The following is a 26,705-nucleotide window of genomic DNA, read 5'->3' as shown; positions in this document are numbered from 1 at the left end:
TTCTTTTACGATATTAAAGAAATACTGGCATCTATGGCACTAGTTACTGCAGGGGGCACAAAATCCTGATTACAAGAGTGGCCTAATTTGCTGAGTGAGAGGAGAGGCAAAGCAGTAAGGCTCTCAAAATTAGAAGTTGGGTTGAAGTAATTTTTAAACTTTGGCTCAAAAAACAGTACTGATGATCTCAGTGAGGTATGTGAATTTACTTTACAAAAGAACAGGACGCAGCTAAGGCTAAGTAGCATCAAGTCATGCAGCTATTGTTCCATAACAGTTCAAGTTGGAATTCAGTTACTCATTAAAAACACTCCCTGAGTCCTGTGCATTTTACAATGCACCATTAATTAATAGTTGATTCCAGTTTGATTACAAAACAAGTTTTTTTGTTAGTATGAAACAGAGTTTCATCTATGAAAATCCTATTTTCAGAAGTATAAAATTACTTCTATCTACAGAAGTAATCAGTTTCCAATAGGCTGAATTTATGTTAAAATGTTTTTAGTAAATACAAAAAGGGCTAGAAATGTTTTCTCAAGATATAGCAGAACTTTGTATCTGAGCTCTTTCAGGAGCCAAACTACAACACAAACAGAATTCCATATTGGGACAGAATACTAAACTATAGACAACCTGGGGCACAAGTCTGAATTGCAGGCCTCTATAGTAGTTTTCTCTAAAATGCTACAAGTTTAGGGACAGATCCGTTTTACTATATGGCTTAAGGAACCAGTTTATAAAACCATGATGTAATATATACCGAAGACAGTAAAACCAGTTACACGAGGGAGGCGCAACCAAGGGATAGAATTACAATAAAGGGTCTTAAGTACAGAGTGCAGAAAGGGGAAGGGTTTGAGTTTTTATAGCAGTAAGGGACCTTTTGAGGCATATAATGTCTCTACAATAGCTTTATTTGTGCTTAAACACTTACATTTTATGTATCCTTATTTAACTTAAATTCTACCTTAAGCAATCTTAAAACAACTAATTCGCTGATGAAAAGAAAAAACTTACATCAAGGTAATCCAAAGCAAGAAATGTTTCAGGCTCAGCTCTTTCCTCCTTTAGGAATCGAATGCAATCCCTTGCTATTTTTTCAGTAGCCACAACAATAGCACTCATGTACTTGCCGAAGACTTTGGTAACGGCCAGCTGATATTTTTTATGGATAGGATGACACAAGTCAAGCAGTCTTCCAAACTTAACATAACAAATTGAGAAATGATAAACCTTTCACAGGTGAGGAAGCAATTAATAAAGCCATATACATTTCAGGCCAAAGTATAGCTTTCTGGTGGCAAAAATGGGAGAAGCTTAAGCAATTTGCATCTTGACTGACAGCTCTGAATGTTACTCTATCCTCTAAAAGAAGAATACAACACATATATATCAGATCTTACACACAAGCCTAAAATAATTGATAACATTTTAGTAGCAGTGAAGTAATATACTGTTTAACAGTTTACCATAATGGATAATCTGAAACTAAAGTTCTCTGCAGTTAAAAAAATTGCATTCCCACTTCTATTAAAATATACACACATATACACTAGCACAAGCTTAGGGTAAAATGCTCTCCAGTTCTGTCATCCTACCACACTATAAAACTCTAGCTCAGCCAAAAAATGCCAGCGCTGCTCTTAATTTTGATCATTCTAATTTTTACATAGATACTCCCATTTGAAAATTTGTAAAAATAAAGTCATGAATGAATAGCATGCTTATCGATGGCACGATAAACTAATTTTTAACTTTCATAATCTGAAGGTTGGTGTCAGTTCAATCACTTAATTCTTTAAATTCATGAAGATTGAATTTAATAAATTTACTGTTCTTTTGTAGTACATTTGCATTGTCATTCACATTTACAAGTGTCCCTAGAATACATAAATAGATTGAAAGTTAAAACATATTCAAGATGGCCACAGAAAGCCCCATACTGCTATATACACTACAACTGCAAATGCAAATCTCAAATCTAATTATAACCTCAAGAACATAAATAAATCCATCCAATTACCACAGAATCAGGATAAAGTCTTTTGAGACTCTCCAGCATCTCTGCTCTCTTTTGTTGGCGTCTTCCTTCATGGTAGTCAATTCTAGCATTCTGCAGCTCACCAACTATTTTGTTTAGTTCTTCATTTACTTGAGCTATCTGTACCCTTGAATTCTCCATTTCATCAATTAGGACTTTCTCCTGTTGTTTTTTCTCTGCTAACAATTCACTTTAAAGCAAAATAAGTAAGATGTGAGAAAAATGTATCCCAATTATATTGTCTTAACTTTACATTAATTTTATGAGTAGAGTGTGATTTTATTCCACAGATTGGAGCCTCTGGGCTGAACTCAACATCTTTATATGGGAACAAGATTTTGATGCATGAAAGTCAAATTATGAGATAACTTTAAGAAAGACTTTACTAACAAGTTGAACTGCTGCCATTTATAAAAGATTTGCTATCTATACAATTAATGTTATCTTTTGCTAAAATTAAGTGGTTAACAGAATATTTGTTCAGCTGTTCTAAAAAGACCAGACACTGGACATAAGTGACCACTACGTTGTAGAAGTTAAACCAAATACTTTTTGGCTATCCTTTATATGCATGTTTTTCACATAAAAAAAAAAAAGCTTCTATTTATTTTCCTGGTTATTCACAGGATTTTTTCAGCAAGTTACATAGGGATTTAGTCACACAACTCACATGGTTGGAAGCAGTAATATACTTTAAATGTTTCTAAGTTGAGTCCAAAATCTGCTCTCCAGATACATGCACACAGAGGGCATAATTTGACCGTGAATGAATACGATGTACAGTTTTGCAAAATTCACATGATCTGAAAAGTCTATGGCAAAATCATGTCCCACTTTACACACGTGCACAGGGCATAAGGTACACCCCTGCTCACCTGTGCATTGTGGGTCACAACATCCCTTCACTGGGCTGAAGCTCCCCCTCCATGGCCATTCCCCTCAAACCCATCCAAGTACAAGCCAGCACAACTGAGCCAGTGTGTGTGGGGGTGGGGTGCGGGAAAGTAATATGTGACAGGAAAAGGGGTGGTGCAGTTACTCTGCATACTCAAAAACAGGGGCAGGAGGAAGACATGGACCAGGGAACAAATTGTGACTAATTCACAATCTGGCTTCTATTCAGCTTCTATGGCAGCAAAACTACTAAACTGCTTTCTGCCCTTTTATTCAAGCCTTGTGGTAAATCCACAATCTAGTCCATAATGAAGACATAATCCTCATACTTATGGAGGGAGAGGAAGCAATCACAAAAAACAAAAAAAATGTGTAAAGTAACATCTGGGAGGACAGTAGCATCATTCTTAGATGACTCTCCCCTCTGAATCCGATTTCAACACCCAAAATTATTGAAAAATTACAACTAAGGACAAACAACAGGATTTAATGCAAGACGAATACTACCCTGACATTTAAAAATACATCTTAAAAAAGGCAGGTTTTCAACAATTTTTTTTTATAATATGAAAAGTGTCTGAATTTTAATTTATTTAAAAAAAAAACATACATGCATGACTTAGTATACTCCTCCAACTTCTGAATTCGTTTTTTGTGGTCTTCTATCTGTTCCACAACTTGCTTTATACTTTCCTAAACAACCATAAATATGATACAGTTTACAAAAGTAAACAATTCTAAAGCCAATTTGCTAATACTATATATCACTAAATTTTCAGAGTGGGGCACTGATATTTCGCTATGTGACTATATAACCTTAACCATGAAATATCCATTGAAGTCAAGACACAGCATATCACTTGCATATTTAGTGGATAGCTATTTCCCATGTGAATAATATACTATATCTACCAAAACTACACTATTGTTTTCAATCCAATTAGTACAGAGATTCTTCAATGTGAATGGATCTTGACACTTTCATAAAAACAACTTGGTAATACCCTTTTAACATTTAGTTCAATACCAAAGTTTAGGATTTAAAACAAATGTAAAAAAGTTTTACAAAATCTGCTAACACACTTGCTTTCTTTGTTTTATAAATACTTAAAAATTTTAAAATGAAGTGTCCCTCTCCAGAATTTGAAACCCAACATCACAGCATTGTACTAGTGAATATGAACCAGCAAGTGAAATTACTAGTCTTTTTTCCACTGTCCAAACTGAATAAAGCACAAAAACCTAAACCAAAAAAGTGTCCAGTATCTGGTGACAGGGAAATTAGATTTCAAATTCCTTCACTTTCATTGATCTGAATATCAATAAAGTAGGTAACAAAATCTTGATTTCTTTATTTTTAAATCATACCTTGTTCCATCTAGTTGTTTCAAATATTTAAAAACATGAAGCAGACATCAGCTGTAAAACTATGTCTCTTAAAAAAAGGAGAAAAAAGAAAACGAAAATATGTTCACCCTGTGAAACGCAGTTATGCTGCTCTGATTAACAGCTAAGAAAATGGAGGACAGTTATTCAAACATACCACTGCATTCTATTTATAATGGGTAAGATAATTGTTTCAAACCTTGGAACAGTTCAGAGACAGGGAGTTGCATTAGTTCCATTTTATGGTAGTAATTTTTACTGGAATTCTGTTTATGTAAAATTCCAGAAAGAACTCTAGAGTAGTACTATGTACCTTCTTTTCCTCAAATGTTTAAGTGTGGATATGGCCACCTCCAAATGTTCAAATATGAGTTCATAAGAGACACAGCTTCAGCATCTTTCAATTCCTTTCACTAAGTAAAGGAGACCAATCAGATTTCCAAAGAAGTGGGGATAGTGAGAAGAGAGTACAGTATTTAAAAGCTGTATTACTCTAAAAATAGCTACATATAGGAAACATTTCTACTCACAGAATTGCCTCTGTGTATTCTCATTTGTGGAAGATTAAAAGCAGTACCCTCCCGCCCTTCCCGAGCAAACACACAGTTGGAAGAGTTCTGATTTAAAAAAAATATGACTGTTGCACTGCTCTTCTGAAAAAGAGATTTGTGGATGATTAGCAATCCAAGCAACTACTTTGGAAATCTATGCCAAGGAAACAGCATGCACCAAAAAAGCAATGTTAGATATAGTAGAATGAGCCCAACCCTGGAACATGAGCAAACTTGTACGTCCACTGGGAAAGTCCAATTCATTTTCAAGTTTTCTGAATATATATATGAAGATGCATCTACACCTTCTCTCTAATGTCAAAAGATGAAGACAACCACATACAGCTGACTCTGCACTTCATAGTAGTTGATAAAACCACAAGATTTGCACAGGTAGTTTGAAAAAACAAAAAAAACACCCCACCTCAAATCCCAACTGCAGCAACGTTTCCAGGGAAAGGCAAGCCTTTAAAATGGGACTCTGTTCTTTCTGCCTCCAGGTATAAAAGGTCACACAGAATGAACCCTGAGCAGGACACTAACTTTCTTCCAAAGTGACAAAACAGCAAGCGCTCTAGTGCAATGTAAGTATTTTATTATCACATGACACTTGTTCTGATCTACCATAAGTTAATGGTACAAGGAGCCAGAAATGCTCACTTTTCTGTCTATGCAGTTGGAATAAAATCCACACCCTGGAGCTGAATTCCAAAAGCTGGTAGGAAACCAAAAAATTGTCCTGATCCCAAGAACAGAAAAATCAGCCACAACAATCTCCAGGTGGCAAAAAGAAAAGGAGTACTTGTGGCACCTTAGAGACTAACCAATTTATTCGAGCATAAGCTTTCGTGAGCTACAGCTCACTTCATCGGATGCATACTGTGGAAAGTGTAGAAGATCTTTTTATATACACACAAAATATATATGAAAATCAAGGTGGGCCATTTTGTGCTGGAAATGGCCCACCTTGATTATCATACACATTGTAAGGAGAGTGGTCACTTTAGATAAGCTATTACCAGCAGGAGACTGGGGTGGGAGGAGGTATTTTTTCATGCTTTGTGTGTATATAAAAAGATCTTCTACACTTTCCACGGTATGCATCCGATGAAGTGAGCTGTAGCTCACGAAAGCTTATGCTCAAATAAATTGGTTAGTCTCTAAGGTGCCACAAGTACTCCTTTTCTTTTTGCGAATACAGACTAACACAGCTGTTACTCTGAAATCTCCAGGTGGAAAGCTAACTACAACGGAAAAAGGAAAGAGTTGACAAGACACACCATTGATACTGCAGAGTCCCAACACTAGAGTTATCATGGTAAGAAGGACCTGAGGACAGTGTGTATCTGACTCTCTGAATTGCAGATCTGAATGTTTATACTGTAAGCAGGCTTTCATGAAGCCACATCCTAGAAGAGATATGTGAAGTAATTTCTGAAGGACAAAGCGCCAGCCATGTAGCAGTAGGTCTGTCAGAAGAGAAGCAAAAACATATGCACTGTATCAAGGTTGCTGAAGTGTTTTTTGGTAAAGAATGCATTCAGTGCAATTTATAAAATGGCAGGGAAGGACAAGTATTAGACAAAGAGACAGGGTTTCTTTTCCCCAATAAAATTAAATTCCATCTCAGTATATATACCTCAATTTCTTTTTGCTTCCTCTCATCAAGTGTCATCCTTTCTAGATCCGCTTTTTGTTCCCACTGCAGTTTTTCTAGTTGCTGGGTCAATGTCGCTACTTTCTTTCTCGCTAGTTCTTTTAGCTCTTTATACCGATCCAGCTGTACAAACAGATTCAAATAATATTACTCCCGCCCTTAAACATAAAGGGAAATTTTCACTACATTATGTGCTTGACTAGCAAATTAACAACCTCATTAAAACTACAGATTGTGAATTATTATCCAGTTATGGAGCCAAGTGTTGGCAATCAGATGCCATGAAAGAAAACTCTACACTAGACTGTAGGCAAGAAAACAGGAGAATAAAGTTTGAAGTTGTGTTTTAAATAGGTCATTAGGCAAACTAAAGCTTCCATAAACATTTCTTAAAAAAAGGAGAGGACCAAAAGTAAAGGAATTATTCTTAAAAATAACAGTTATTTTGATACAATGGGGGAAGCCTCCAAGGAGAAAAATTTGTAGAGGTACACAGAAGGGTTTAAGTTTGGGGCAACCTGATAAATTATGCCTAAGGTTGACAAATCTCTTCATTAATGAGGAGTCGGAACTCCTCCACATTAGTGAAAAGATATGTCAACCCTGGGCATAATTTACAGGGTTGCCCCAAACTACAGGGACAATAGGAAGGAAACTTACCAATCGGGTTCTGCAGAATTGAATGTATAATAAAAAAAATATTTTTTTTAAAAAGACTTTCTAGCTCTAATGGTTGCAGAAATAATTTTCTCAATGTGAACTAACTGGAAAATTATGCAGTGATGTCTTCCTGAAACAACATTATATCAGAACTGTGAACTGATCTTATCTGTAGCAGTTGGGCTGTAACCACTCTTTTAAAACAATGGATGAAATCATGGCCCCACTGAAGTCAACGGCAAACTCCCATTAGTTTTAACAGAGCCAGGATTTCACTCAGTCTAGTACTCCCCCCCCCCCGCCGCAACTCTCCACAACTCACTTGACTTGCTTCCAGCTCAACATCTGCTCTTCTCTGTAACATCTCCTCTTCAACCTTCTTTTCATATGCTCTCCAACTTCTCTCAACATCAGTCAGCTCAGTGTCCAATTCTTTTATGTTTTGCTCTTGTTTAGCAAGGTGTTTCTCATTATCTTTTGAAGATTTCTTAGCCATATCTACTTTCTTGATTTGGTGAGAAGTGTTCTCCTTTGCTTTAATATACTGGGGCCTTTTCTGATTCAATGACGCTTCTAGGGTTCTTTAGGGGGGTGGGGTGGGGGGAAAAAAGATGCATTTTTGTCAACTTTGTGTTTCAGGAAAACCAAGAAATGAAGCCTGAAACAAGATAATAAATAAATAAAATAAATAAATAAATAAAAATTTTAAAAAATCACCTTTTAGGTGGGGACCACGTATGAGATGTTTCAGTCCAAAGGTCATATTTTGATACATATAACTGAAAACATGTTTAAATGTGAAGTACAATGCTATACCACCCCTACAATGTTGTAGTGAACAGGTAAAATGGTTTTATTGAGAATAGTGACAAATAAAGTGGCTGAAAATTAAGTATTATATATATTTATTCTGTAACACTGTGATTACTATTTTAGAAATCTCCAATTGACTTCAGTGGGGTCAGAATTTCACCCACTCTCTTGATCAGGAAATACACTTTGAAGAATAACTTAGAATACAGACTAACTCTCAAAATCTCAGTTCAGTCCTATCACAGGAAAAAACTTACTTCATTTCTTTTTCCATGTGTTGTTGGTCTCTATTTAATATTCCAAGCACTTTTTTCTTAGCTTTAAATGTGTCTTCAGCAGAAGAAAGGGAGTCTTTCTTGGTATTCACATCCATGTTCTTTTCACCCAATTTATTGTTCAAAAAGTCAATTTTTTTCTCGTTGTGATAAAGTCGGAAAAGTTGCAGCTGTATCCTGTTTTCTTTCAACTCTTCAAGCAGCATCTGGTAACGCTCTGCCTACAAACAGCAAATTTTTATTTGCAGTTTAAAAAAGGATTTTTAAATCACTAGCAGTCTTAATCTCAGGTCCAGAGTAAAATGAGTAAAGTACTGGTGACTATGATTCCAGAAAAGTGTACCGATCACAAAAAAACCCCAAAAAAAACACTACACCTCAGCCATATATAATGCAGTAGTTACTATAAGAATTGCTACCCCTGCAGAATAAGTCATTTATTTAATTAAAAACATATTTATGACCACTGCACCTTGTATACTTAGAAACTACTATATTCAACTCCATTTCCTGTTGAATATTATGAATTCCACCCAATAGTAAGTCATAACTGCTTTTTTTCCCCCTCTCATGCATGCACTCAGGCAACAAACTTCGCAATACAGGGTCACTGAACATTCCAGAGAATGGAAGAATGTAGACATTTAGCTTGGTTTCAATAAGTTTCACACCTCTGGAACAAAGCTCACTATGACTGGGCAGCAAATTGCAGGATTGGGCCTTCTGAGATCAAGTATTTTTGGATGTAAAAGTTTATTCTTCCATTTTTAAAACATTCTGCCCAGTAAGTGCCACTACTGCATCTGACTGTACAAAAAGGGCAGAAGTACAGAAATGACGTACTACTGATGTATATGGGCAGAAGACACTTAACTATTCATCCTGTCCCACAGGAAAACGTAGTGTGTTCCTTGCTGATTTTTTTTTTTTGGTTAAATATTTCAGATTATACAAATTAACCATATTATGTGGAAAAGCACTGACTGAAAAACACTTCTTGAAGAACCATCACTTTCCACAGAAAACAAGAAAAATTTATTTATTGTAAAATGTATTAGAATTGCTTGACCCAAGCTCTATGTATTTTTACTAAGGTTCTGATCCTATAAACTCACACTATGCTAACAGAGTTTGCAGGATCAACCACCATGCCGTATGTTTTCTTAAATATGAAAACCTCCTTTTTATGTTATTTTTTGCATTACCTCCTCTTTCTCTAACTTTGCATGCTTGCGTTCTACTGCCACATGTTTTTTCTTGTTATAATTAAACTGCGCATCCCCCTCTGCCTGTTGCATTTTCTTCTTCTTTCTGTCATATTCCTCAGCAAACTCCCATGAATTACTAATTTGTTCAAAAAGCTGAGTTCTTTCCTTGGGCTTCTTCATTGCAATTGACTCTACTGCTCCCTAGAATAGAGTTTCAAAGATGTAGCACTGAGAATCATAGCACTGCAGATCACTGTACTGTACAAAGAGGGAATCTGAACTTGCAGGCAATATTGTGCTATTCACTCTCTTAAAATCAAGATATCACTTAAATGATATTTCACTAACTTCAACAGCCTCCCAATCAGAGAGACTTGAAAGTCCACTGAACCTAAATTGGACACAGACACCAAATAAGAAAAAAACCGAAAGTTGTGGAATCATGTAGTACTGGCAGAAAAATCAGAAATTACAATACAAACCTCACTATTCAAGAATATATAATTTACATAATTCATCCAAAAAAATTTCTATACTAAAGATTAAAACTTGGGAAACAAGGACTCCAGTCAGGAAGCGTTATCACTAATACAAAGTGCAGTATTATGTTACATTTATCCCAACACCCATTAGGTTATGGGACTGGAGGAAGCTGAGACGATATTGACAAACTGTGACTGTATAAATCATTGTTGCAACCAGGGTCCTATGGTTGCACCAGTTCTTATACAGAGGAAGTCAACTGGGGAGTCTATGGAAAGTTTGTAGTTTGCTTGTTATAATTATGCTGTCTGTATGTGTGAATCATCTTTGTATTTGAAGTTATGAATATTGGCTATGTATGTGTTTGATTTTAAGTAGCCTCAGTGAAGCATTTGGTCAGCTTCTTGAGAAGGGACTATTCTCAGTAAGTGCCCAGTCAAGAAACACTTAACTAACAATGGACTTTGGGAGACACAAATCCACATCTGAGCTTTCCTGGGAATGTTCAAACTAACATGTTTCAGAGTAGCAGCCGTGTTAGTCTGTATCCGCAAAAAGAACAGGAGGACTTGTGGCACCTTAGAGACTAACAAATTCATTAGAGCATAAGCTTTCGTGGACTACAGCCCACTTCATCGGATGCATAGAATGGAACACATAGTAAGAAGATTAGATAGACAGACAAGGTGGAAGTTGCCATACAAACTGCAAGAGGCTAATTAATTAAGATGAGCTATTATCAGCAGGAGAAAAAAAAACTTTTGTACTGATAATCAAGATGGCCCATTTAGACAGTTGACAAGAAGGTGTGAGGAAACTAACGTGTAAACAGTGGTGTCAGCCTGCAAAAAGCTAAATCATTCATAGACATGTGACTTCCCCAGGTGGCTAGAGACTCCATCTTGTGGCTGTGATGTTGCACAAGAGAGAATATAAAAGGCCCTGGAAACCCCTCTATTTTGTCTTCAGCCGGCTCAAAAGATACTCTCTCCACCCCAAAGAGATGCCTGAAAGAAACTGGAACAAAGGACAGTAACTATGGGGGTGTGAGTGATTGCTGGACCCAGACTAGGAAGGAGTCTAGTCTGTCAAAGAAGCTTGTTGGAACATCTCGGAGGGTGAGCTTTGCCTGCATTTAGTTTTCTACTGTATTAGGCTTTCACTTGCGTGTTTCTGTTTTATTTTGCTTGGTAATTTACTTGTTCTGTCTGTTATTATTTGGAACCACTTAAATCCTACTTTTTATACTTAATAAAATCACATTTTGCTTATTAATTGACCCAGAGCAAGTAATTAATTCCTGGGGGAGCAAACAGCTGTGCATCTCCCTCTATCAGTGTTATAGAGGGCAAACAACTTATGAGTTTACCCTGTGTAAGCTTTATACAGAGTAAAACAGATTTAACTGTGGTTTAGATCCCATTGGGAACTGGGTATCTGCGTGCTAGAGACAGGAGCACTCCTTAAGCGGTTTTCAGTTAAGTCTGCAGCTTGCGTGGGACATGGTTTTGACCTGGGTCTGTGTTTGTAGCAGACTAGCATGTCTGGCTCAACAAGGCAGGGTTCTGAAGTCCCAAGCTGCCAGGAAAAACAGGCTCGGAGGTAGTCCCAGCACAACAGGTGGCAGTCCCAAGGGGATTTCTGTGACCCAACCCGTCACAGAAGCTTTTCAAATGAAAATTTTCTGAGAGAGTTTACATGATGTAGATTCAGTTCCTTCCATATTTTCATAATTTTTTTTAAAGCAGACAAGTTAGTAGAGCTTGAAAATTAAGTACTGTATATATTTATTCTGTAACTGTGATTACTATTTTTGATATGTATTAACTTTATTTAAAGGAAAGCTAAATTAGCAGAAGAGATTTTTAGATATCTAATTAGAAGGAATATAAAACTAAAAATACTTGACTGCCAAATAAAGTATTTCAACAGACTTGTGAGGAAGATTAGGACTAAGAATTCAAATCCCATTATCAACACTAAAAGTAAGTTTCAGTTGTTTTAAGATCATATGGTTTTTTAAAAATTGTTTTGGGGTTAATTTAACATCTGGTTAAACTAAATGGATTGGAGGACTCAATAACTGATATTATTAACAATGGGATATAGTCTTTCATCTGCTTGTCACCAATTCAAATCCACCATAGTTCCCTAATTACCAAGAGTGCTTACTCACAGATGGTTCCATAGCCTATGTGATTTTACTCTATTTCCCAGTGGATATACACCTCCAACTCATAAAAACACACTATCACCATTAGCATCCTTACTGGTAGTCTCAGAGAGGCCAAGAACTGAACAGATAAGAAAAATGAACGTTCACCTTGGAAGTAGTTCTTCAGAGGACTATTTGGGCTCATTAATAGGCCAATGTGGGGAAGGTGATATTGTGAGGCATCTTCTCCATAAATAAAAGACTTTGGTCTCTAGTGATGTCAAGTAAGTGGCTGTGATCCAGGGATCCCTTGGTACCAACTGGCAGAGTGCACAGGGTTTTACAGGGATCCCCTGGGTTGGATATATGCATAATAGTTCACTGAAGCATGGCATGTGAGTTCTCTACCAAGAGCCAGTAGCCCACTGGTTATCATACTCACTACAAAATATGTGTACAGATAATATTTAAGGAATTATGTTTTATACTAAAAATTATGCTCTTGAAGTCTTGGAGTTAAGGCAAGTCACCAGGAGGTGACATACCTCAGAAATGTTCCTTTTGGACAGAAGGCAGCAGACACCCGTCTCCTTGTCTGGTCATTTGTGTATTGTATGCCTCATGATGTATGCCTTTTTGCATACTGAGCCACAGGCAAAAGAGGTGACTGTGAAATCTACAGAAATTCACAGGATGAAAGAAACTGAAGCGGATGGCCTGCTTACTACTAAAGACAAAGGACTGTTAGGGTATATCTGGGGATACAAGGAAACACACAGGATCCTTCACCCAGGAGGCAAGCTTACAGCACGGCTGTCTCATGAAAGGAGGGTCACAGACAACCCTGGTTGTAAAACACTGCAAGGATTTTCAATGAGCAATACTCAACAAGATACTCTCATGTCTTATAATTAAGCCTCTACTCTAGAAAGTGTGTTTTGATTTTGTTGTATAAACGTAATAATTTGTTTCCAATACTTCTACTTGCTATTATTAGAATAGGGTTTGTTAAACTTATTTACAGTGAAGTCAAGAATAAGTGCTGTGTATTAAGAGGAGTGGTGATCTGAGGTAGAGCTGGTAAGTGGAAGTGCCCTGTTTCTTTGGAAGCAGCAAACCTGGGAATACTGTGAGCACCCAGTGGACTGGGCCTGGACACTCCAGGGAGATGCTCAGAGGGCTTGAGAGTTGGATCATGCCTATCGCCAACCTGCAGAGAAACAGTGGGGCTTGTGAGCCCTAGAGGGGAGTTCTTGCATTGTTCATGGCTGATAGAGTTGGGGTGCTGACCCCTAGCGGGCACAGACAAGGCTTCCTCTTGCTTAAGGACAGGTGGTAGCCAGAGGCCTGACAACCCTGGGTACACCAGAAGGCATCACAATGGCACCTTTCAAAAGCAGTAAGTTCACACTTTAAGAAGACTAATGCAAACTAGACAGGACAAAGAACTTCGGAAAATATATTTAAAGAAAAACTGTACTTGTCAAAGAAGAACTAGATGTCCTAACAAAATTTTCCATCCACAATATTTATGAGTATTTATAAGTTGAGACAAGAATTATTTTGGCTCGGGAAATAAGGCTGTTAGCCAATTTTAGGTTTTTTGTTTTTTTTAAAATCCAGAACATGAAGACCTTTTTCAACCTATAAATTGAAGCACAGAAATTACTGGGTTTCCCATGACGAATAATGCTTCCCCCTACCTCCCTTGCACACCCTCTATTGCCCAACACAAACCAAACCCTTGCAATTCCCATTTTATAGCCTAGACTTCTTAGGCTAGGACAAGACTTCTATTCGTGCGGGACTAATTACCTGTTTGGCTGACGAGGGAGCAGCATTAACCATCTAGTCCCATGGACCAAGCATGTTACCTCTACAGTACTCCGAATCTGCACTCAAGCTTTGGGAGGTTACCAAGTTCCTTAAATGCTTACCTGAAAAACCATGCAGTTCCTTGCTTTGACAATTATGCCTATTTTTTCAAGCTCTGCTGTGTAAACAGATCGGCTAACAGCTTTATCATTGAAAAGAAACTCAGAACAACTACCTAATAAAGGAAGAAATAACAAAATTTAAGTATCATGTAAACAAATATTTGAACTATTAATTTACGTTGTGCATTTGACACTTTATTTAATCAGTTCACCTGTTCCCCTTTTGTAAATCAATAATGTCTACACTTCTTCTGAGGTCCAGAAGGAGGTGAGTGACAAACCATGTGAAAGTCTCTGGTGAAGATAAGACGGGGGGGGAGGGAGGGGGAAAACAAGGTTGATATCAGGGTAGAGGGTCTGCTATAGACAACCGGATCAGGAGGAAGTAGTGGATGAGGCATTTCTATGAGAAATTTCTAGAACAGAAATATCCAAAACATAAGACCTGTTAGTAATGGTGGATTTTAACTACCCAGATATCTGGTGGGAAAGTAATATGACAAAACACAAGATGTCCAATAAGTTCTTGGAATGTCTTTCGGAGAACTTTTTATTTCCGAAGGTAGTGGAGAACAGCAGCCATTTTAGGCTTGATATTGACTAACAAGAAGGAACTGGTTGCAAATCCAAAAGTGGAAGAGAAGTGACAGTAATCATAAAATGATATATTTCATGATTGGAAAGAAAGGAAAAAGTGAGGGCAGCAGAATAAGGAGGAAAAAAAAAAAGACTTTAACAAACTTGGAGAACTGGTAGGGGAGGTTCCGTGGGAAGAAAAGATAAATGGAAAAAGGAGTTCAGGAGAGCTGGCAGCTTCTCAAGGAGATAATATTAAAGACACAACAGCAAACTATCCCAATGGGAAAGAAAGATAGGAAGAACAATAAGAGGCCAATTGAGCTGCATCAGGAGCTCTTAAATGACCTGAAAATCAAAAAGGAATCCTACAAAAAGTGGAAACATGAACAAATTGCTAAGGATGAGTACAGAAGACTAGTACAAGCATGTAGGTACAAAATATGAGAGGCTACAGCGCAAAATGACTTACACGTAGCAAAGCACATAAAAAGGCAGTAAGACGTTCTATATATACACAGGAAAGTGTAGATCCACTACTTAGCGGGGAAGGAGAGCTACTAACTGACTACACCATGATGGAAGAGGTTCATGCCTGTTTTACTTCAGTCTACACTAATAAGGTTAATTGTCATTGGATGCTTAACACAATTAAACAACAAAATGGAAGGAATGCAAGCCAGAACAGGGAAAGAACAGATTAAATATTTAGCTAAATTAGATGTATTCAAGTTGTTAGGGCCTTACAAAGTTCACTCTAGGGTACTTAAAGAACTAGCTGAAGCAATCTCAGAACCATTAGAGATTATCTTCGAGTTACTAGCCAAGTGGATAGGAGGGGAGGAAGCAGTAAACATGATATATCTTGATTTCAATAAAGTTTTTGACACTGTCCCACTTGACACTCTCATAAGCAAGCTAGGATAAAGTGGTCTATACAAAATTGCTATAAAATGGATGCACAACTGGTTGAAAAACCATACTCAAAGAGTATCAGTGAGTCACTATCAAACTTGGAGGTTGGATTTAACGGAATCCTGCAGGGGTCTGTTCTGGTAATATTCAATATTTTTATCCATTACTTGGATTAATGGAGTGGAGAGTATGCTTATAAAATTTGCTGATGACACTAAGTTGGGAAGGGTTGAAAGGACTTTGGAAGACAGGATCAGAATTCAAAGTGACCATGACAAATGAGAGTATTAGTCTGAAACCAACAAGATGAAATTCAATAGATAAGTTCAAAGTACTTAATTTAGGAAGGAAAAAAATTAAATATACCCTACAAAATGGGGAATAACTGGTTAGGTAGTACTACTGCTGAAAAGGGGTTATAGTGGATTACAAAATAAATGAGAGTCAATAATGTGATGCACTTGCAAAAAAAGCTAATATCATTCGGTGGTGTATTAACAGGAGTGTTGTACATAAGACACGGGAGGTAACTGTTCCAGTCTACTCAGAATTGGTGAGGGCCTCAGCTGGAGAACTGTGTCCAGTTTTACTTAAGGAAAGATATGGACAAACTGGAGAGAGTTCAGAGAAGAATTAAAATAATGATCAACACTTTAGAAAACCTGAACTATGAGGAAAGAGTTAAAAATACTGGACATGTTTAGTCTTAAAAGACAACTAAAGGGACAGAATAAGAGTCTCCAAATATTTTAAGGGCTGTTCTAAAGAGAACAGTAATCAACTGCCCATGCCCACTGAAGGGAGGACAACTAGTAGTCATCTTAATCTATAGCAAGGGAGCTTACATTAGATATTACAAAATACTTTAACTATCAGACTAACAAAGTATTGCAACAGGTTACCAAGGGAAGTTGTGGAATCCTCATCATTGGAGGCTTTTAAGAACAACTTAAACATGGTCTAGGTAATCCTGCTTCAAAATGGAGGGTGGACTAGATGACCTCTCAAGGTCCCTTCTAGCTCTACATTTCTGTGATTCTATGATCTCCAGAATGCAACCATTATTTTCAAATATGGACATTACAGCATTAGCCACACCTGTTACTACCAGTCTTTACTACCATAACATACTCAGGACTACCCCTGAAGTCCACCCGGGCACTGGAGCTAGAGCAGAACACAGCTGCTCTCCTCCTGAGTGGCGTGGGGCAGTTGCATCTCCTTTGCTCAGGTCTCTGCACTGGCTTCCTTTTCTTTTCTTTGTGGAATTCGAGGTGTCAACCTTTAAAGACTGGAATGGTCAGTGACCATTAGATACAGCTACCAATCCTATACCTCACCTAAAAGTAATTAGGATTGGATTTGAGAGTGCTTCCAGTGTTGGAAACCGTGGCCCAGATTCTCAAAGGTGTCTAGGCACCTAACTCCCATTGATTTCAATGAAAGTTAGGAGTCTAAATAGCATAGAGAATCTGGGCTTGTGTCCATAACATGGCTTTCACAGAGGAATTCCCCATGGAACTCACTTCCTTTGGTAAACTCTCAGAGCTACAGTTGGGCAATCATGGGGGGGGGGGGGGCGGAAGGTGGGAACTTAACATGTATTTTGTTTAGCATCTGATTAACTCTTCTACTTGGTTACTGTTTTCATCCTTATAAATTACAACACCGGGCTACCATGAAAAGGTACTATAAAAATTGGCTTAATTCCAAAGGATTAATTAGCCCATGTTGTACCATCAGATTATTATATATTTAAGATTTAAAAATAAATACTCTACTGCAAGTTTTCTGTATCGAACAGAATATATTTGAAACAAAACCTACTACACCTCTACCCTGATATAATGTGGTCCTCGGGAGCCAAAAAAAAAAAAATCTTACCACATTATAGGTGAAATCGCATTACATCGAACTTGCTTTGGCCTCAAGCATTTCCATTATTAATAGTCACTTCCCGCCCCCTGACTGACTCCTCAGAACCCCCGACCCATCCAACCCCCCCTGCTCCTTGTCCCCTGACTACCCCCTCCAGAGACCCCCCGCCCCTAACTTCCCCTCCCAAGAGCCCACTCCCTATCTAAGCCCCCCTGCTCCTTGTCCCCTGACTGCCCCCTCCAGAGACCCCCCCCCATCCCTAATCACCCCCAGGACCCCATCCAACCCCCCTGCTCCCTGTCCCCTGACTGCCCCGACCCCTATCCACACCCCCACCCCCTGACAGGCCCCCCGGGACTCCCACACCCTACCCAACACCCCCCATTCCCCATCCCCTGACCGCCCTGCCCCTAGAACCTCCGAACCATCCAACTCCCCCTTCTCCCTGACACCCCCTTCCTCCCCACCCCCCCCGAGACCCTCTGCCCCTTATCCAATCCCTCAGCCGGGCACCCTTAACACGTCACTCAGAGCAACGTGTCGGAGCCAGACATGCTGATCCACCGGAGAGTGCAGCCCCACCCCCCAGAGCGCTGCTTTACCGCTTTATATCCGAATTCGTGTTATATCCGGGTAGAGGTGTACTTACCTCGAATGATTCTTGAAAATGTTTTCTCTTCTCCATTCTCTTCACAGTACACTATTTTCACACTTGCAGTAGAGGAAAATGGCTTTCCAACATGTGCTCCATGAATAAGTTCTCGAACATTTTTCACTCTTAAATTTGCTGTTCTTTCACCCATTACAAAACTAAGGGCATCCATTATGTTTGATTTTCCTTTAAAATGAGCAAAAACATTAACTTTTAATTTTTTAGAGTTGGATAGGTATGAACTAGCCGACTACAATCTTTTATTTCTATCTCAGTTTTGTTGTCTTCCAGAACCTACGAATGCATTTAAGAAACATCTATTTAAAATAAAATTTTAGAAGAGGTTTACATGTTTGAAATTTGAATTTATAACCAACAGCTAGTATCAATGTCTGCAACAGATTAACTATTATAAAAGTGTTTCACCACTGAATTCCATACTTAGTTTATGACACATCCAGGTCTATACACCCTTTATCTAAGCATGTCTAATTTCTCCCCTTTACTGCAGTTTGCCTGACAATATCAGTTGCTCAGTACATACTACGGTCATTGATAATGTTATTTCATAATGCATTTAGAACTCTTTCTTACAGATTCTTGAATTCCACGTAATGTCTTTTTCATATTTCCTTACACTATTATAAATAATTTTTCTGCTAATATTTCTAATACTTAGAACATTATCTTTCCACCAAAACTTTTCTCCCCTCACCCTTTCTCTTATCTGTCATTCATGATAGCACCCTCATTTTTCTGGTCTCCCAGAATCACTACTTCAGCATTACACTGTATCTTCCTCTCTCTCGCCCTCCGGCCCAAAATAGGAGAAGAGGGGGAAAAAAGGGGGAAAAAATAAGAATATTCTTGAACTGAATGTTGGGGATTACACAGTATCAGAGTTTCTTCTGGCTACTGATTCATCTAATTTATGCTGATTTAACTGGATGAGAATCTGAAAAACTTCATTCAATATTTTGAACATTAGAAACAGTGGGGGACAGGGTTGGAGTGATCCACTAACACAAAAATTAAATTAAAGCAATGAAAAATATTAACCAATACTACTTTGCATTTCTCAGACAGCTTAAATGTGGAAACTAAAAGCAAAGAGGGGTGAAAATACTTAATCAAGAGCCGAATAAGTCAATGGCAGAGCTGGAAACCGAACCCAAATGTCCCAAATCCTAAGCCCCTGCAGTAACCACTGGACAACTCTCTCCCTCCTTGGATAAGACTATTATAGCATCTACTGCTTTTTCTACACAGGTCCATGACAAAAAATCTCCCATTGGTTGAGCTGTGGTAGGTGATGCAAAACAATGCCTGGCCACGTTTTTACTATCACTTAAGTTAAACTTCCTCCAAATGTGATCAAAACAAGAACAGATCCAGCTATCAGGGCTTGGTCCGTGCTGTGATTCCCAACAGCGCCAACTGGAGAGGGTGTGTAAGGCCGTGTCTACATTGCACTGTCTACTAGTAACAATAATAGAGAAATTTGCACCACTGTAAGTTTGTTTTGAGTAGAGAAAGTGGTAGAGTTCAGGCTGAGTTCAGTGATAACTATCTTAGGCTTTATCTTCACTGCTTTGAAAGGTTTTGTTTTGTTTTTCCCCAATGAGATTATCGAGCACAATCATTATCTCGCAGTAAAACCCCCAGTGGAGACAAGGCCCTTGTTGTGTTTGCCTTGAGGTAGCAGGGCAAGATCAGCACCCCAAGCCCGGACTGACCCCACAACTTAATCTGGGGCTGGTAAAGCCTTGCCTGCATTAGAATTTGACAGCCGGACAGCTTGCACATGTTAGTCACCCTGAGGTAAACACACACCTGTCATCAGTGAAGACAAGGCCCTGACTTGGCCTTTTTGTCTAGAGGTGATGCACCCTGGGTTGCCAGACACCACCAGGCAGCCAGACAAGGCCTGCTTTACGGATGTCTACGCGGCAAGCGACAGGAAGTGTGAACCCAGTGTGATGAACTCCAGCTTGCAGAGCTCAGGCTACCTCACTAAAACCAGCTGGATAGACACTAGGGCTGGGCCTCTTTAGCCCATCCCTGGCTTCAGACCCCCCAAGCGCTGTGTCCACACTGGGGTTTCCGATGCTGCAGGTCCAGCAGGGTAACTGGCATTTTGCCAGTGGGATCAGGGCAGCTACAGCCACCACTCCTCTCGGGTCTGGCCAGGAGGGGAGTCACTATCCCAGGGTGGGGTAGCTGCCCTATCCCCAGGCTGGGCCCAGCCCGGCAAAGCCCCGGAGCCCAGTGGGCTGTGGCCTGGCCTCCCCTACCAGATCCGTTGGGCCCAATGATGCAGTTGAATTTCATGAAGGGGCCGATGCTCTGCCGCCCCCGCCATGACTTGAAGTTCTCCAGCAGCAGCAGCTTCAGGTAACCCATCCCCGCGGGGTGGGGCGAGCCGGGACCCCCGAGGGGACGGCGGCCGTTAATGTCCGAAACTCCCCTCCCCTTAGTAGTTGATTTATATGGGGGGGGGACCGCGCGCGCGCAGGGGGTGGACAGGTGTCACGCGCAGCTTCCGCGCCCCGCGCCTCCCTCAGGCAACCTGCGGCTTCACAAAAGCGGGACCACGCAGCGCGAGACACTGAGGCGAAGCCGCCGCGTGCTAGTTCCCGCGGGAAAGGACGGCTTGTCTCGCGAGATTTCTGAGGGGCGCGGGACCAGGGAGGAAGAGCCAAGGGGGAGAGGGATGCGACCGCGGAAATCGGGGGGGCGGCGGGCTCGTTCCCATAGCAACCTGCTCTGTTGACATCGCCCGGCGGCGGCCTGGGGCTGGGCCGCCCGGTGCAGGTCGGTGCTCGGCGCCGGGGTGGGGAATAAGGGCTCCGGGAGATCGTCGTGGTTCGGCCTGGGTGGGACCTCGCCCCCGGCGGGCACCATGCGCAAGCTGGGCCTGCAGCGGGACCTGGCCGAGGCGGCTGCGCTGGAGCGGAGGCGGCAGGGCGAGCTGCACAGGCAGAGCCGCATCTTCAACGCCCGAGTCAGGACCGCCGGGGTAAGCGGGGTGCGCCTTCCAGGGGAGCGCGGTGGGGGGCTGCCGCCTCGTGGCGCAGTCTAGGGGAGGGCAGGCGGACTGACCCAGACTCCCCCGCGGGACTGTGGGGTGCCGACTTCTACGGGGATCGATTAAATGAACGATCATACATCGGGACTCAAAGGCGGGGCCACAAGCACCTGGAAACCTGGTTTCCAGGGACCAGAAATACCCAACCCAGGAGTGACCGTGTGGGGGTTTTTGCCCTGGGGTCTCAAAGTACTTTACAAAGGTGAGGGTCTTTATCCCCATTAATAGACAGGGAAGCACCGAGGCATGCTGGGTGGACTCACATTTAGAAGGCACTCCAATTTAGACAGCCTCTCACTCAACATTTCCAGGGTTGGAAGATTACCTCTGCAGTTCTTACATGGGTAGCTCATCCTGCTTCTCTTGAAACCAAGGACAAAACTTCAGCTTTCTTTAATGGAAACCGAATCAGACCCTGTGTGGGTGCATATTTAGGCTGCAGGGCTGGCCTTACCATGAGGCGAACTGAGGCGACTGCCTCAGGTGCCAGACTGGGGGGGGGGGGGCGCCAGTAGGACCCAGAGTTTCAAAGTTTTGGCCCAAGCGAAGGGGCATGGGGGTGTCATTTGAGCTCCCCGCCTTAGGTGCCAAAATGTTAGGCTACGTTTACACTACTCGCACTACTTGCGGTGGCATGTTAGGTGTATGTAGCTACACGCCACAGTGACAAGCAAGCAGTCTCCACACTGCGGTGTGTATCTACTCGTGTCAGTGAAAGGCTGTACAGCAGGGATAAGGTAGTGGGGAGCTGCTGGAGTCTTTCCCTAGGGTAAACATACCTTTATGTCTGTAGGGCTTGATTCCCCACTGCCCTGCACCTTAAGTAGTCATTTATACTAGTGCAGAGCAAGTGGAAGGTGAACGTAAGACACTACCAAATTAGAAAGGTAGCAACACTACTGTAAATAACTGCACGAGGTACTGATAACTGAGAATCAGATCCATTATATGTCTGTCTCTTCCAGTTTGTTTTTGTTTTTTGCGGGGTGGGGGACTTCACTAACTTACATAGGTGCAATGAGGCTAAATTATGTTTGTAGTCCTTTGAAAGCCTCAGATGTACTATAGGTAGGTCCCTACCAAATTCACATTTCAGTATTGTCAAATTCACAGTCACAGGATTTGAAACTTGGTAACTTTCACAGTGTTGTAACCCTGAGGGTTCCAACCCAGAAAGGGATTGTGGGAAGGGGGGTCGCAAACCTGTTGTGGGGGTTATGGGATTGCCACCCTCCTGTCCTGTCCCTCCCCAGCTGGAGCTAGGAGCCCCCTTTGCTGGGTGCTCCCAGCAGCACAGGGAAGATCGGACCCAACTCCACAAGTCTCCTTCAGCTGCAGGAACCCCTGGGGCTGCTGCCCAGTCCTAGAGTGTCCTGCAGCAGGGGGAAGCACCTGGAGATGGGTCTGGTCACTCCCCCTTCCCTCCCCCTCCACCCCCGAGCATCTGTGCAGGAGATGGACAAGTCTTGTCCCTCCCCAGCCCAGCTGGAGCTAGGAGTTCCTTTTGGTGGGGCACTCCTAGGAACAAGGGGACATGGGATTTCACGAGGAAGGGCTTATTTCATGGTCCGTAATGCATTTTTCACAGCCGTTAAATTGGTGGGCCCTAACTTTAGCCATTAGAGTATATAACCTTCAGTGTTATGAAAGTATGAATAATTTTATATTAGTATCACATAAAACTAGATTCAGAATTGGTGAAATCGGTTTCCATCCATTGACTTCAGTGGATTAGACCTGTTTATGACTGGTCTTAATTTGATCCTTAGAGTGTTAAGGTTGAATATCAATGAGTCATTGGAAGGATAATTTTACCTAAATTTTCTATAAATCCTTGGATTTATGCCTGGGGCCTTTATGCCACAGTCACCTTAGTTACAAGGGAATAAGATGGACCAGTGGTCCATCTGATCCAGTATTCTGTTACCAGTAGTGGCCAGTGCTAGATGCTTCTGAGGAGAGTGCAAGAAATCATGTACTTGGCAATTGTCAGACAGTTTGCCCACACAGGTAAAGTAACTAGACAACTGAAGACCAGTTTCTTGCACAGGGACATTCATCATTTGGCTTTTGCCATGACTTTTGTGTTACTACATGATTTTAAAAGTTTAAAAGATAAATCCTCAGCTGATGTAAATCTGCATTTCTCCACTTAATGGAAATGTGCTGATCTATACCATCTGAGGATCTGGCCCAAAGACTTTTGCACTAGTATGTTGAATCAATTTGCAGGAGAGACAAACATAAGAAATGAAAGATAAACCTAAGAAAGGATTCTATACATGTTTTTGTTGGTTTAAATTAAAATAGTGTAATGTATTCAACATGTTTCAGAGTAGCAACCTTGTTAGTCTGTATCCGCAAAAAGAAAAGGAGTACTTGTGGCACCTTAGAGACTAACAAATTTATTTGAGCATAAGCTTTCGTGAGCACTGAATGCATCCGATGAAGTGAGCTGTAGCTCACGAAAACTTATGCTCAAATAAATTTGTTAGTCTCTAAGGTGCCACAAGTACTCCTTTTCTTTTTGTATTCAACATGTGAAAGGTAACATTCGGAGTGGGGGTTGTCCTGTGCTCTGAAATTAAGCATAGCACAAAGTAGAAAGATCCTGAAGCCTACAAAATATACAGTATATTTGTGCTTCCAGTCACATTTTTAAAGTGCTTGTATACTACATGCGGGCATAGATTTTAATATTATCAGTTCTGTTTAGCTGCTACTTCTGAAGAAGTTTGAAGCAAGCCAGTATCTGACTTCTGAACATTCCACAAATGTTGGAAAAGAGACTGAATCAAAAAGGGCAGGGAGTGTACAGAGTGGTTCACTGGCATGGGAATGGGAGTCAGGAGACCTTATTTCTATTCTTAACTGCCATTAACTTATTGTGTGATCTTAGGTAAATCACTTTCCCTCTTTATGCACACCTTACCTCATCTGCAATGTGGGGTTAATTATGCTCACCCCAGTCTTTGTAAACATGCTCTGAGATATTTAGCTTTTTTCATTTATAGAAGAGCTAATTTAATTTAGAGCTCATTCTTCTCAGCATCAGGAATTTCTTAAAAGAATGCAAATACACAACCAAATCAAAAATGAATATGAACTAACATGTACACAGTATGTATATGTACACATAAGGTGTAAAATTACAAATAAAGAAAGATTATTATAAGAACAGATTAGAAAAACAGTTGGATGCCTCAGCATAGCAAATAATTCATCACTGCAATGCTATTGATATCTTGGCATGCAGTTAGTGCAATAACTAGCATTTCAAATGCTCTCGGGTTGGGATTCTGGACTATTCAGATGAGTACGAAAGATCTGCGTGATTTGGAGCAGTTTTTTTCTGGGTATTTTCTGGAGAAGAGAAAACTGTTCAGAGAAGGTATATAGCTGGTACAGTAGTTCAAAATTTGTACAATCTGTCCAGTCTTTATTTGTCCATTTTATGCCTAGAATCTACCAAAGGAGGCATCTTTAATTTTTCCTTAACTTGTTACTGAAATTGTGAAGAACTTTATTAACCAAATATTTCCTCATAACTTAATTTATATTAAGAATCCAGTACTGCATGATTTTGAACTTTATTTATCATTTGAAGATATTCTAGGACTTCTGCTGCTTTCATACTTCATAAGATCAGACTTTGTTTCTTCACCTAATCAGCATATTCAGCAATCCTAGGCCTGGTCTACACTGGGGGGGGAATCGATCTAAGATACGCAACTTCAGCTACGAGAATAGCGTAGCTGAAGTCGACGTATCTTAGCTCGACTTAGAATCACTTACTTCGCGTCCTTGCGGCACGGGATCGACGGCCACCGCTCCCCTATCGACTCCACTTCCGCCTCTCGCCGTGGTGGAGTTCCAGAGTCGATGGCTGAGCGATCGGGGATCGATTTATCGCGTCTACACTAGACGCGATAAATCGATCCCCGATAGATCGATCACTATCCGGCGGGTAGTGTGGACGTGGCCCTAGGCAGCATCACACCATATGTCTTTTCTACTGTGATCTGTTTTGAGAGCACTTGCTTAATCCAAATAGAAAATAATAATTAATACCTTTCATTTTTCATCCAAGGATCTAAAAGTGCTTTACCAAGATGAATAAGGATTATTATCCCACTTTTATAGATACAAAAAAAAATTAAGTCACTTGGCCAAGGTCACACAGAAAATCTGTGGAAGAGTCAGGGACAGAACCCCAGTTGCATGCTGAAAACACCAGACACAATGCTTCACACTGTGAAGGCTGAAAATTCCCTCTTACTGCCACCTCCGCCTCCAACAGATGTGTGAGGCTAAATGGTAGATTTTACAGAAGTGCACAAACTTTTTACAACTATATAGTAGTTTATAAAACTATTATAAAGTGAATGTCAAAAACCTTTACAACTATTTAATATATGTAAATGGATGAAAGATAAGTAAATTAAGTAGGAATGCCCTCTACGGTGGAAGAAACATTTCATCTAGTGTATTGGAGCTCAACCTAACCTTGTAATGTTATTTTGTTTCAGAATAAGAATGTACATGTTGCTATTAGAATGAAGTGAACAAACAAATATTATTGTTGGATTTTCTTTTTGCAGCCACATACTTTAAATAGTAAAGTGCCTGTAATTTACCATTAAAGCCATTTCACTGGCAATAACATAATTCACAGCTGTTTAAAATTATAATTTTGGAAGGCAAATTCATTCATTTCTGGCTCAAGTGGACATTTTAATATAAAAGGTTGGACTAAAGCCTGTAAACATATTTTAAATATTTTCAATAGAATAAATAATTTTTACAGAGCTTAATTTTTTTCATTGTAATAGGTTGATAAGGATGCTTTGGATACTCAAATCAATGATAAGAAGATTCAAGAGGCAAATGAGAAAGCACGACATGAAACAATTGGTACATTCATTGCTATATAGATAATACAATTTTGTATTAGTATATGTAAACATTTGTACTCTGTTTTGTGATCTTTTCTCACCATTTTCTCCTTTTTAAATGTTTCCACCAGTCTTTTCCTGAGTATTTGCTGCTGTGGAAATGTAGGCCAAGATATTAAAAATGGGTGCTAAAAGGTAGACACCTCTATAAGTGGCCTGAAGACTACTCCTGGGTGAATTCTGCGCAGCTGCACACACACATAATTGATGTGCTGCGCATAATTTTTTTTCCCCACAGACAATAACTTCTGCCAGAAAGTTGCTGCAGTTATGCCTTTTGCCTACCAGGGGCTGCTGTGGTGCTAGAACAGAGCAGCCACTCCCGAGCAATCCCCAGCTGTGATGGGAAAGGGAAGAGGATGACTTCTTCACAGCGTTGGTGGGGCCAGGTCAAGAGACAGAGGATATGAGGGGACAGACAGCGTGGGACACATGGGGCTGCTGGGGGGGTCACAAACTGGGGTTCATAGGGGCTATTGGGGGAGGACACACTGGGGCAGTGGCTGAATGGGAGTGGAGGCACAGAGCCACACAGGCACAGGGGGAGGGAATGCAGGGACACATGGGGGAGGGAGTGGCTG

General features: G+C 40.4%; 2 protein-coding genes across 11 annotated transcripts in view; one reads left to right on the top strand and one right to left on the bottom strand.

Moving 5' to 3' along the window:
• The window catches only part of SMC1B (structural maintenance of chromosomes 1B), a 60,871-nt gene extending 40,176 nt beyond the window's left edge, over positions 1–20,695 (bottom strand). For 2 of the 8 annotated variants that reach the window (XM_043536740.1, XM_043536777.1), the window contains exons 1-10: positions 20,376–20,694; positions 18,079–18,267; positions 14,061–14,173; positions 9,483–9,686; positions 8,260–8,498; positions 7,512–7,770; positions 6,512–6,652; positions 3,546–3,628; positions 2,024–2,231; positions 1,018–1,203 (exon numbers count right to left, since the gene is read on the bottom strand). In XM_043536740.1, the coding sequence (XP_043392675.1) occupies positions 1,018–1,203; positions 2,024–2,231; positions 3,546–3,628; positions 6,512–6,652; positions 7,512–7,770; positions 8,260–8,498; positions 9,483–9,686; positions 14,061–14,173; positions 18,079–18,267; positions 20,376–20,484 (1,731 nt within the window). In that variant the 5' untranslated portion in view covers positions 20,485–20,694. Of the gene's footprint in view, positions 1–1,017; positions 1,204–2,023; positions 2,232–3,545; positions 3,629–6,511; positions 6,653–7,511; positions 7,771–8,259; positions 8,499–9,482; positions 9,687–14,060; positions 14,174–18,078; positions 18,268–20,375 lie in introns of those variants that run through there. The other 6 variants (XM_043536864.1, XM_043536984.1, XM_043536831.1 and 3 more) reach the window with 5 other exon arrangements.
• Position 20,696: 1 nt separating this feature from the next.
• RIBC2 (RIB43A domain with coiled-coils 2) overlaps positions 20,697–26,705 on the top strand; it is a 33,011-nt gene continuing 27,002 nt past the window's right edge. For 2 of the 3 annotated variants that reach the window (XM_027824214.3, XM_027824213.3), the window contains exons 1-2: positions 20,697–21,100; positions 26,002–26,083. In XM_027824214.3, coding sequence (XP_027680015.1) covers positions 20,984–21,100; positions 26,002–26,083 — 199 coding nt within the window. In that variant the 5' untranslated portion in view covers positions 20,697–20,983. The remainder of the gene's footprint in view (positions 21,101–26,001; positions 26,084–26,705) is intronic. The other variant, XM_043537694.1, reaches the window with a different exon arrangement.

Source organism: Chelonia mydas, chromosome 1 (assembly GCF_015237465.2).
Source record: "Chelonia mydas isolate rCheMyd1 chromosome 1, rCheMyd1.pri.v2, whole genome shotgun sequence".
NCBI lineage: Eukaryota > Metazoa > Chordata > Testudines > Cheloniidae > Chelonia > Chelonia mydas.
Note: the sequence above shows the minus strand (reverse complement) of the source record. Positions and strands in the feature narration are given on the sequence as shown.